This window comes from Callithrix jacchus, chromosome 6 (assembly GCF_049354715.1).
Source record: "Callithrix jacchus isolate 240 chromosome 6, calJac240_pri, whole genome shotgun sequence".
Lineage (NCBI taxonomy): Eukaryota > Metazoa > Chordata > Mammalia > Primates > Cebidae > Callithrix > Callithrix jacchus.
The window spans coordinates 54264412-54276801 of NC_133507.1; the positions used below are offsets into that span (position 1 = coordinate 54264412).

The 12390-nt window shown below is 38.8% G+C and overlaps 1 protein-coding gene across 1 annotated transcript; it reads left to right on the top strand.

Moving 5' to 3' along the window:
- Window positions 1-4883: 4883 nt before the first annotated feature.
- On the top strand, window positions 4884-10064 carry ATP5MC3 (ATP synthase membrane subunit c locus 3). Its single transcript, XM_002749311.6, has 5 exons — window positions 4884-4939; window positions 5128-5239; window positions 6417-6494; window positions 6997-7190; window positions 7815-10064. The coding sequence occupies exons 2-5, from the start codon at window positions 5201-5203 to the stop codon at window positions 7927-7929; spliced, it is 426 nt and encodes a 141-aa protein (XP_002749357.1). The 5' UTR covers window positions 4884-4939; window positions 5128-5200; the 3' UTR covers window positions 7930-10064.
- The last annotated feature ends 2326 nt before the right edge of the window (window positions 10065-12390 follow it).

Sequence of the window (12390 nt, forward strand, 5' to 3'; positions counted from 1 at the left end):
ATATTAGATCTGTATTCCAGGCAGGAAAAAAAGGGGGGTAATGGAAAAGAAAGAATGATCCATTTGAATCTATCCCTTTTCTGCACATTCTTAGGGGCATCACCAAGTAACTTCAACTCACATGTCATTGACCATTCCTAATCATAAGAGAATATGAGAAGCTCAGAATTTTTTTTTTAAACTGGGAACAGATCTTTGTAAGTAAGAAAAAAGGAGAGAATAAATGTTGGATAGGTAACTAGCTGTATCTGCCACAAATTGAAAAATTAGGAAATTATTACATTTGAGATAGGCAAGAGTTAGCAAAGTGATTTGATTTCATTTCCATATACTTGTTCATTTTCTTTTCATGTAAGTAGTCTTTTATATTAATTATACATTATGACACACAACTGTTTTTTCTTCAATAACTAGAATATCTTAGTAGAAAAGAAGGACAGAATAAAATTTATTTTATTAGGATATTGTTTCATGTAACTGAAGAGGACATGGAGAGATACATTTACTTTTAGTTTCTTACTAAATTATATGTGGCCCATTTATTAAATATTCTAGTCCAATATACTAGATGTCATTAAAATAGTTAAATAATTTGTAAAATAGTCAAAAATGAAGTTTAAGGACAACATTTTCTATACTAGAAATTAATTAGCAGTGTAGACAGTTAGTAGATCTGGGAGTATTAGGATCTATTTAAGAGATACCTAGAAATCTTTTCTATCCAAATAATTCCATCTTTCAAGTCCTAGCTCAAGTTTCTCTTCAGTAAGGCACTTTCTAACCAGGTAAATCTCTTTTCTAAAGCTATTTCCCTTACTGCATCATACAACTTTGTCCTGGAATATGTATTAATTTGTACTTTTCTCTAATTTTTTATATATGTCAGTCCAATACCCCAATTATATTGCAAACTCTTACCTTTTCCCTGTGTCCTCACAATGTGCAAAGAAAGGGCATAGTGTTTATTTGAGCTAACCTCAACTGAATGTCCTATAAAATTAGTGCAAGTTCAGAGGTTTTTTTTTTTTTTCAAAGAGAAGTTGATAACAAATTAAAGCCAATAATGAGATGTAAAAACTTTTATAAGAAAAATATAATAACAGAGCCCAGAAGATTTTAAACTTATACTTCTAATTTTCATTTCAACAATTTTTTAAATTTACACCAGCATGAGAAGTTTGGTGAAATTTTGCAGGCATTAATTTTTTTTTTTTTTTAAGACAGGGTTTCATTTCCGTCACCTAGGCTGGAGTGCAGTGGTGTAATCTTGTCTCACTATAACCTTCACCTCCTGGGCTCAAGGGATCTTCCCACCCCAGCCTCCCAGGTAGCTGGGACTACAGGTGTACACCAACAGACCCAGCTAATTTTTGTATTTTTTGTAGAGATGGGGTTTCACTATGTTGCCCAGGCTAGTCTCAAACTCCTAAACTCAAGCAATCCACCCACCTTGACCTTCCAAATTGCTGGGAGTACAGGCCTGAGCCAGCGCGCCTGGTCTAAAACGTCCAAAAGTGGATAATATATCTTTCCATGTTGTCAGTTAGAATTACCTTACTAAAGTTAATGATAACAATCCTACTCCACCTCAATACTTCAAGAAAAGGGAGTTAGTAACCAAGACCTGGGCTTCCTTCTATCTGGTTATTTATGAGCTACACTTAGAATTTTAAACTGAAATTCCCCATTTTAAGATGCTGCTACTGGATGGACATGGAGGCTCAGTCCTACAATCCGAACTTTTTCGGTGGCCAAGACAGATCACTTAAGCCTAGGCGCCAGAGACCTGCCTAGGCAACATAGCTCTATAGGGAGACCCTAGCTCTATAAAAAGTTTTATTAGCAGGTTTGGTGGTGCATGCCTGTAGTCCCAGCTACTCAGAAGGCTGAGGTGGGAGGATCACTTGAAGCCAGAAAGTCAAAGCTACAGTGAGCTATGGTCACACCACTGCATTCTAGCCTGGATGACAGAGCAAGACTTTGTCTCAAAAAAAAAAAAAAAAAAAAAGGAGAGAGAGATGCTGCTTACCTCCAAGTGGATCTCAAAGAAGTAGTGAATATTTGGCAGACAATGTTTCCTGTTTTAGTTATCTATCACTAAATATATATTAGCACTTCATAATAAACTATCCTAAAACGGAGCTTCAAATGAAAACCTTTGGTTTTTTTTTTTTAAGCACCAGAGTCTATGAGGCATTTTATTTGTAAATATGTATTATATTTCTAAAAAAGAACCCCAGGATTTTCCCTCTTGTGTGATTTCTTCTTGCTTCTTCATGGTCCGTGATGCCAGCTGAGGTTGTCAGTACAGTAAAACCAAACTGGCAGGATAGAAGCAGATTATTCTGTCATTTTTCCAGATGTTTGAGCTGTACATCAAATATGAGGTTGATTACACCACACTTGTTTAGCCTGCCTGTGAGGTTCACAACAATTTTTCCCAGCTGTGTGATCATCAATGACTTCAAATTCGCTAATATAACCATACTTCACCATCACAGTGAGCTCACAGGGGATGACTCCCTTCTGTTCCTCATGGTGTTGGGAAGGCTTAACAAGAGATAGAGATCCAAGAAGGCCTCACTCATATGTGCTGGATGCCTCAGTTCTCTTTCTCTGGCCTTTTTCCTGTCCAGGTGGTTTCCGGACAGGGGCACATTTGGGAGTGATCCGTCATACTTCCCTTTATTATCCGAGTCTTATCTTCAACATGCCATCATCACTCAGACTATTATCATCACCCAGTCTTATCAGATATTGCCAAATTATGATGCCTCATAACTTACTATGACTGTTCCCACTGTTCATGAAAAAGCACAGAAAGGAATAGATACTTCTCAGGGAGGTCCCTGTTCATCTTTATGGCCTCACTTTAGTCTTCTCAGAAGGTACCTTTTTACTTCAAACTCCCTCAGTGCAAATATTCACCCTCAATCAACATGGGTTGGTGTTACTCCAATGCACTCCCCTCTTTCTATAATGTAAGTCTTAGGATGCAAAACCAAGCAAAGTCTGAGTTAATCTATCTAGAAAACCACCGTGGAGTCAGCCACGGTCAGGCCCCTCAACAGAACAGACTAGCCTGAATTTTCGAACCTATGTCTCTCCCTGCCATAAGCAACTAGTCCATATGCAACTTGGAAGCAGCCACTGTAGGTCTTGGATTCTTTCTTGCTTCCTCCTCAATAGTTACTGCTACTGATTTAGTGCTGAAGAGATAGAAACATCATTTAAACCATCTCTTTACACAAATTCACTTAGAATAATTTTTTCCTCTAGAGAATCTATTATTGAAGTACAGGGCCTTATTGTTCATTCTACTGTAGACCACAGGACACCATGTTCTTCAGGTTAGAATTGAGTACTTGAAAAACTGTATGAATAGCTTCTTGAACTGTACATGTGAATTATCTCTATTTTCCAGCTAAAGATTGAGCCTACAATGATTAGCATTTTGTAATTCTGAACGATTTGCATTTTAAGTTGCATTAGTGACAAAGTCTTATTCATTTTTAAGTGTTAGTTCTGAGGGTTTTCCCCCAGGATTGCTGCTAGATAATATTGCACCTTTGTGCTAATGAGTAAAAAGCTGATCCTCTAGGTTGATGATGTCTCATACCAGAGCTCCAGGCAGAGTGGGGTGGAGTTCAGTCCCCAGTCAGCTTCTTAGCAGGGCATTCTAGATGTTTAACCTTTTCTTTTTTTAAATTCTTTCTTTGAGATGGAGTTTCGCTCTTGTTGCCCAAGGGCTGGAGTGCAATGGCGCAATCTCTGCTCATGGCAACCTCCGCCTCCCGGGACCAAGCGATTCTCCTGCCTCAGTCTCGGGAGTAGTGGGATTACAAGCATGCACCCGCAAGCCTGGCTAATTTTGTATTTTTAGTAAAGACAGGGTTTCTCTGTGTTTGTCAGGCTGGTCTCGAACTCCCGACCTCAGGTGATCCGACTGCCTGGGCCTCCCAAAGTGCTGGGATTACTGGCGTGAGCCACCGCATCTGACTAGATGTTTGATCTTTTATGTTGACATGTTGATATCACTTCCAGTAGCCATTTGTTATAACTACTAAATTAAATTTACATAATTGAAGGATCTAAAAAGACCAGAAGTTCAGTAAGAGCCATTTTTCTGAGATATTTCTGCATTCCTTTGAAAAAATAATTTGTCCAAAGTTATCAAAAACAAGGTGTTAAATTTGAGTAGGTTTTGAAAATACTCAGACTTTTTTTAGTTTCAAGTCCTACATAAAATACATTAAAATCCCTTAATTCTTCCAATCCTAGAGCTGGAAAAGGAGCACCCTCACTTTACCCAGAGGCAACTTTGTGCCCCAGGTGATCTACTCATTTGCTAAGGCTCCACCAGTACTTCTAGATCAGGCCCTCTTTCACCTGAAGGATTTGCCATACTTCTGGAACCATTTTCCAGGTTCCTTGAAATAAATATCTTCACCTTGCTGGGGATCTTAGTTTCTTGTTAAGTAGTGAATGACCCATCTTTCTTCCCCCCAGCCACAGTCCTATTTCACAGAGGATTAGAATGACCAGCAAAGATGCCACTCTACAACAGAGAAGAAGCAACTGATAAAAGGCCAAATCTTACAAGGTGCCAACGTGAAGAAAAAGGCCCACTATCCTGCAGCCAACTTAGATCAAAAGTTAATCTGTTTAGTCCTCTCTGCCGGGCTAGTCTACAGTTTTTCGTTTTGTCTCTCTCTTACTCTCTGCCTGCCCGATCACCAGGTGGTTGTCGTTGTCCTTCCCGGCTAGTTGCCAATAAAGTTGTTACAAAATGACCTTGAGTGTCTTCCTTGCTGTACTCGAAACCCCGCCTTCTTCATCCGGGTGCTGCGGCGCGAATAAGAGCCGGACTGCGACTGCGCACTAAGCCCCATTCCTTCGACCTCTGCCGCACCCGGTGCCGCCGCCACCTCTCGGGAAGGTAAGTGGAGGACACAGTGAGCTCGGTCTGGCCAGGGCGGAGCAGCGCCCAATAGGGACCCATTTATTGTGCCAGCGTCTCACTGGGCACACGGCCCAAGCTGACGGCGTGCACAGGAGCACGCGGGGCCTCGGTGGGAAAAACAGGCCCCTGAGGGCACTTGACCTTAAGCCTTTTTGCCTCCGCAGAGAGGAAGCGGGAGAGGAGCCCACGTAGCGTGTCATCCAAGACCTCCAGCCGCGTGGTTCCGAGGAGTGTAAGATGTTCGCCTGCGCCAAGCTCGCCTGCACCCCCGCTCTGGTGCGTAGCCCAGGCAGGGCCGGGGGACTGAGGTCTGGCTGGGCCTCTTGGCCTGGAGCGTCCACATTGTTGAATGGGGCAATCTTCGGGCGGGACACACCGCCCTCTCGGGAATGACTCTCCCCTCACCCATTAACCCATTGCCCTTTTCTTCCTTTCCTCCTTATCTTACGGCATCTCAGCCCTCTCCTCGCCACAAGGGCGATGGAGAGCCTCCGAGGCCTGTCAGGCCTCTCTGAATGTAGGTCAAACCCTCCTGTCCCTAGGCCCGGAGCGACTCTTTTCTCCGCCTCCTCATCCTCTCTGTTGGACTGGGGTCGACGCGGAGGTTGGGGTACTGCAGAGGATGTAGGGGGACTCTGAGGCCTAGTTCACCGCAGCAGCGCTTTCCAATGCCTATCTGTAGGTCAAACTCGTTCCTGCAGAGGGAGGGACTTTGCCTTTCCGTGTGGGGGTGGAGGAAGATGGTGGGGGAACGAGCCCAAAGTCTTTCTTGCTGCCTCTTTTGTATAATTTTCATAACAGTTTTGCAGGCTTTAAGTGAAGTCTAAATCTGAAAGATTTGTCTTCGAGAATCAGGTCTTGGTTCTGAAGGGATTTTTCTATGACCTTAGTTTAGTGGACACTCAAGGGCAGAGAAGTTGGACCGGAATATGTCCTTATGGGCAGATATTTCAGAGATTATTCTTAAACTGATGTAGCATTGCTTAAGTTCCGTTAAAAATTTTTGTGATTAATGGTCATATAGAAATATCTTGGAAATGGTCAGGGCTCATATTAACTGCTGGGCTATTTTGAAGATAAACATTTATAGTGATACTCCTAATGTATGTGTTGGGTCCACTTAAACTTGCCAAAGAATGTGGTATTTGTTGCTTTTTTCTGACTTGAATTATGGGACTACAATAATGGAAATATCAAAAGCGGTTCTTAATCTCTTTGTAACTGTTATTAGAAATTTTATTCAGGGTAGCAAGCTTTACAATTTCATTGGCATGAAACTTTATTAAAATTTCTTCATGTATTAAAAATGACCAAACAGAGAAGAATCAATATAGAAGTCTCTGATTCATTTTTAGTGCTTGATTTTTTTTAGAATTCATAGTACCTGAAAAGTCTTTGAAGTCTTACCTGTATTCTTTCTTAATACTGGCATCTTTTTTTTTTCCATTAATAGATCCGAGCTGGATCCAGAGTTGCATACAGACCGATTTCTGCATCAGTGTTATCTCGACCAGAGACTAGGAATGGAGAGGTAATAGCAGCAATAATTGAAATAGGTAACACTACCAAGTAAGGGTTTTTTGATTAGAGTGAAGAAGAAAAACTTTATTAATGAGTTTTAGGGCAATTCTTTTCCACCCTTTTATCCAAAAAAGTAGATGAGCCAAATAGAGAAATTTCTCTATCCAAAACTTGGCCAAGAAATACTGTAGTATTTATGTCTGTTGATTTAAGTTGCCTATATTTAAAATTACAATAGCTACAGTTATTGAAAAATCTACTTTCTTGGGCTGGATGCAGTGGCTCACACCTGTGTTCCTAGCACTATGGGAGGCCAAGGCGGGAGGACTGCTTGAGGTCAGGAGTTCAAGATTAGCCTGGGTAACATAGTAAGATCCTGTTTCTACAAAAAACTTAAAAATCAGCCTGGCCTGGCAAAATAGAGAAGTAGTTATTTTGACAGTATGGTACTTAATTAAAATAGCTACCTGTGATTACTGATATGACCTTTACCTTTATTTTCTGTTTTCTAGGGCTCTACGGTATTTAATGGGGCCCAGAATGGTGTATCTCAGCTAATCCAAAGGGAGTTTCAGACCAGTGCAATCAGCAGAGACATTGATACTGCTGCCAAATTTATTGGTGCAGGTGCTGCAACGGTAGGAGTGGCTGGTTCTGGTGCTGGTATTGGTACAGTCTTTGGCAGCCTTATCATTGGTTATGCCAGGTAATCATTTCTGTCCCTAAATAAGTTCTTTTAAGAGCATGCTTGAAATTGTTGGAAACTTAGAAAGCTACTGAAATAATAGCTAGTTTGCATTAAGTGCTTACTCTGTGTCTTGCATTATATTTAAGGGGCTTTGTATGCATTATCTCACAACACCATGTGCGGTGTTTCTAGAGTAACACCTATGAAGGACTAGAGACACAGAGGTTACATTACTTGCCCAGGTCATAGCTAGTAGATGTCAGAAAATGAATTTTAACTAAGTCTGACTTCAGAGTCTGCATTCCTAATTGTTAAGCTATATTGGGAATATAATTATTACAGCACATTCCTTAAAAGGATCAATTTATTTAACACCTAAACTGTCAGATCTTAAAAGGTATAGAACATACTTTCAGAGGAATAAGAATGTCAGAAGCGGTCAAAATGTGTGACAGCTCCCTACCTTTATGCTGTATTATCAGGATTGAGGAGAACAGAGTGTGAGAGAAACCTAGGCAAATAATCTTTCAGCAGACTTTTCAGTTTACAGAAATTCCCACACTAGTAATCTGATTCTTTAACATTTACCAAACATGTTGAAACTAATATTTCAAAGTAACAGTCATATGTGGTCTCTTTTAGAAACCCTTCGCTGAAGCAGCAGCTGTTCTCATATGCTATCCTGGGATTTGCCTTGTCTGAAGCTATGGGTCTCTTTTGTTTGATGGTTGCTTTCTTGATTTTGTTTGCCATGTAACAAATTACTGCTTGACATGTTGGCATTCATATTAATTACGGATGTAATTCTGTGTATCTTACTGTGACTCCAAAAACTGTAGTATTGGTGTCATGGAAATGTATATTGTTTCCAAAGTCATTTCATTAAAGATGAAAACTTTAATTTCTTCTGTGATTTGTACTTAACACTAAGTTAGATAAGAAGAACGTGCATTCAGGCAGATGCTGTCCAATTCAAAGGAAGCTACAGCAGTGGCTCCACTGATGAAAAATATCCCAATGTAATTTTTATGGGAATTCTTTTATATAGTGTTCTGCACACTGTAATTTGGGGCTTTTGTTTATTCATATAAAGGATAAATATTTGGGTGTTTTAAGCTTCTATAAAATATTAAAGATAGTTAATACTCAAGATGGTCTTGTGTTAAGACTAACCTCATAATACATCAAATCAGAATCACCTTCCATCAAATCAGAATTACCTTCCAAATGATTGGTTCTAAAAATAAATCACGTCAGCTTGTTAGGAAATGAAGCCTTAAGCTGGGGGATAATGTGATTTTTGTTTTTCAGTAAGTTTCACATTAAGCAATTATGTACCTATAATGAATTTTCCATGTCTTTTCAAAACAGGGTCAGTCCAACTAGCAGTTAGCTTTTTACTTGAACAGGACTATTAAAAACCAGATACCAAAAAATAAATGAATTGGCTAGATTTTTAAAGCCAAAAGTTGCTGTAAGCCAGTGTTTATCACTGTTGCTAACGTGTATAGTGGGAGTCTTTGGGATGATAGCTGGTTTGACAGTATTTTGCTTCTAATACTTTATGTTGCTTCTTGATCAAACTTTTCCCATTCAAAGGAAGAAGGTGGTGCTACTATAGACAGTTTTTTCCCTCGCAAATTATATTGTACCATATTATCTATCATCCAAGTTTTAGGGTTTTTTGAAAGTTAAGATGACAATTAGGAAAGCTACATTTTACTTCTTTTAGTGCCCTTTGCCTATTTGGTTTCCACTGAGAAAGAGTAGTCATTAACAAAGTTCCTCAAGTGTGGTGAGAAGACCACCTCCATCAGAATCTGCTCTTTTAAAAAATAAAAATCCCTAGGTCCAGACCTACTGAATTGGACTCTTTAGATATGAGATTCAGCAAGCTGCATCTTTAAAAAGGCATCCTCAGTGATTTTTGTGCATACTGTTTGAGGATCACTAAGTTATATATGTATCCTGTTACCTTCTATAAAGTGAAATGAGGCCCAAAAAAGCTAGAGGTAGAGCTGCTACCACTTTTTTGTTGATCCATCATCTAGTCTCTATCAAATATGAAATTTCTGGAGCCCAAACTACTTTCTTGAACAGCACTACTCAATACTTAAACTGAGCAATGTAAATAATAAGCACTTATATGACCCAGCAATTCCATGCCTGGATATACACCCAAAAGAATTGAAAATAGGTATTCAAACAAAAACCTGTATACAAGTAGTCACAGAAGCACTACTTAACAATAGCCAAAAGGTAGGAACAACCAAATGTCTTATCAGCCAATGAATGAATAAGTTAAAATACATCCATATAACAGAATATTCAGCCATGAAAGGGAATGAGGTGCTGATAGATGCTGAATAAATGTGAGTGAACCCTAAAAACACACTTAAGTGGAAGAAGCCAGACACATTATTCCATTTATATGAAATATCCAAGTAGTGACAAAGCCAATTAGTTATCAAGAACTAGGGAGAGGGGAGAATACGGAGTGCCTGCTTAATGCACGTGGGGATTTCTTTTAGGATGATGAAAATTTGATGAATTATGGCTGGTCCTATGGTAGTAGGTTATCAGAACTTAGTCTCATTAAAGTTGGTATATAGCCCCTCACTGCTAACTTTGGCTTAAAAATAATTTATTTTTAATTTGATTAATTATTGGTAATGGTTGTACAACATTGTAAATGTACTATAATAAATGTCACGGAATTGTACACTTTAAGGTGGTTAAAATGGCAAATTTTACATGTCTTTTACTGCAACTAAGTACTGTACTATTTAATACAAAGTACATAGTATAAAATTTTAAAAGTGATAGGGAAATGCTTAGATTAATAGTCATCTATTCCAAGTGTATTTTAAATAAAATCAGTCTTGGTAACGACTTGTTCTTGGTGCTGGTTTTGGTGATTAAAAAGGCCTGAAACATTGATTCGGAACAGGTTTAAGAGATGTCCCAGCTGAGGGAATCTTCCTGAGAATGTAAAGGGACTAGCTGAGCTGTGGCCTGAGAAAACAATAACAAAAAAAAACCCCACACACAATGACTCAAACTTTATAAAGGGGAAAGGGAATAAAAAATAGTGCATCAAAAGTTTAACATCCTTGAGTATATATCCTTTTATTTAACTTTTGTTTCTAGCGTCAAAGTTATGACATTGAAATGACATCATTGGAATACATCTACTCCTAGCAGAAATGTTTATTGTATACCATTTTTATAGGAAGTACTGCCTCAGCTTATGAGCTTTGCAAACAAATATTAATGCCAAATGCTTTTTATTGCCATCTTAGTTTTTGAACAGAAGCTGATATTTTTCTGTCAAACATGAAATAGATTTTCTATGTTAATAAGATGGTGTTGGTAAAATGGTAAATGAGTGGCAGTCAGTCTTAAGATGTTCAGAGGGAGCAGAAATAATTTTATAGTTAACAAGTCACATGAAAAAGTACCGTCTGTAATTTAAGACAAACCTTAAAGAACCATGTCACAAGGACAGACCAGATGAGGGCATGTTGGCTAGTGAACAGCATTGATACATGAGAAACAAGGAGCTGCCTGAGTATGAGAGAGAAATGGTGTGAGGTAAGGTTGTAAAGGAAGATTGGGGCCATTTTATGTAAACAGGCAGGTATAAGAGTGTGGGTTTTATTCATGTGATACTGTCATTCAAAGTTTAGAGCTATATTTTAGAAAGGGTAATAGGAGACTAGTGTATGGGATGGACCAGAGCCAGCAATGAACAGTTCATACTATAGGAGCTTTGCTGAGCTATAATGAGGGCCTAGGATGGTGGCAGTGAAAACAATTGACCCTTGAACAACATAGGTTTGAACTGTGCAGCTCCACTCATACATAGATTTTTTTCAGTATGTTGGAAAACTTTTTGAGGTTTGTAACAATCTGAGAAAACTCTCAGACTAACCACGTAGCCTAGAAATATCAAGAAAATTAAGAAAACCATATGAATGTATAAACTATGTAGATACTGGTCTACTGCATTATTTCCTGCCATAAAATTACACAAATCTATTATAACAATTTTAAATTTATCAAAACATGCACATGGACTGTATATTGTGCCATTTACAATTGAGATAAATATAGAGATGGAGTAAATCATAACTGCATAAAATTAACTGAAGAACATTCTGTTCTACTGTAATAATTTAGTGATCACCTGTTGCTATTATAGTGAGCTTAAGAGTCATGAGTATCCACTTAAAATGCTGTGTGATACTTATCATCTCCATGTGAGTAGTTCATCTCCAGTAAATTGCATGTCACAAAAAAAGTGATCTCTCACAGTTTTTGCATATCTTTCATTGGGCTGGTACGATATTATACATGTTGAGTAATATCATGGGACCCATACAAAGTACTACTAGTGATGCTAGAAGTGCTCCCATGAAGCAAAGACATGACATTGCAAGAAAAAGTTAAATGGCTCGATATGTACCATAAAAGAGGTCCACAGCTGCAGCTGTCACCATTTCAGACAGACAATTCATCTTGTAAACATGATGTAAACTTAATGATATAGTACTAGAAATATATTTTATGATTTTTCTTAACATTTTCTTTTCTCCACCTTTATTGTAAGAAACAGTATGTAATGTATATAAAGTACAACATTTGTTTATCAACTTTATGTAATTAGTGAGACTTCCTTTTTTTTTTTTTGAGATGGAGTTTCGCTCTTTTTACCCAGTTGCTGGAGTGCAATGGCGCGATCTCGGCTCACCACAACCTCCATCTCCTGGGTTCAAGCAATTCTCCTGCCTCAGCCTCCCGAGTAGCTGGGACTACAGGCATGCGCCACCAGGCCCAGCTAATTTTTTTGTATTTTTAGTAGAGATGGGGTTTCACCATGTTGACCAGGATGGTCTCGATCTCTTGACCTTGTGATCCACCTGTCTTGGCCTCCCAAAGTGCTGGGATTATAGGCGTGAGCCACTGCACCTGGCCAATTAGTAAGACTTCTGGTCAACAGTAGGCTGTTAGTAATTAAGTTTCGAGGAAATTAAAAGCTATATGCAAATTTTTGATTGCATGGGAGGTAGAGGGGGATCAGTGCTCCAAACCCCCAACATTGCTCAAGGGTTAACTTTATTTTAAAGAGTGCAAAGATAGTATCAGTAGGATTTAATGCCTAGATCTCAGGAACCAGTTAGGAGAGGAGAGGGTGTGTGCATCTAGTAAGTGCTAC

What these genes read in the sequence shown, in the direction of transcription:
- ATP5MC3 (XM_002749311.6), top strand. Translation starts at nt 5,201, where the DNA reads ATGTTCGCCTGCGCCAAGCTCGCCTGCACCCCCGCTCTG. An exon ending in TCGCCTGCACCCCCGCTCTG is followed by an intron (nt 5,240 to 6,416) that starts GTGCGTAGCCCA and finishes TTCCATTAATAG; the next exon opens with ATCCGAGCTGGATCCAGAGT. An exon ending in CAGAGACTAGGAATGGAGAG is followed by an intron (nt 6,495 to 6,996) that starts GTAATAGCAGCA and finishes TCTGTTTTCTAG; the next exon opens with GGCTCTACGGTATTTAATGG.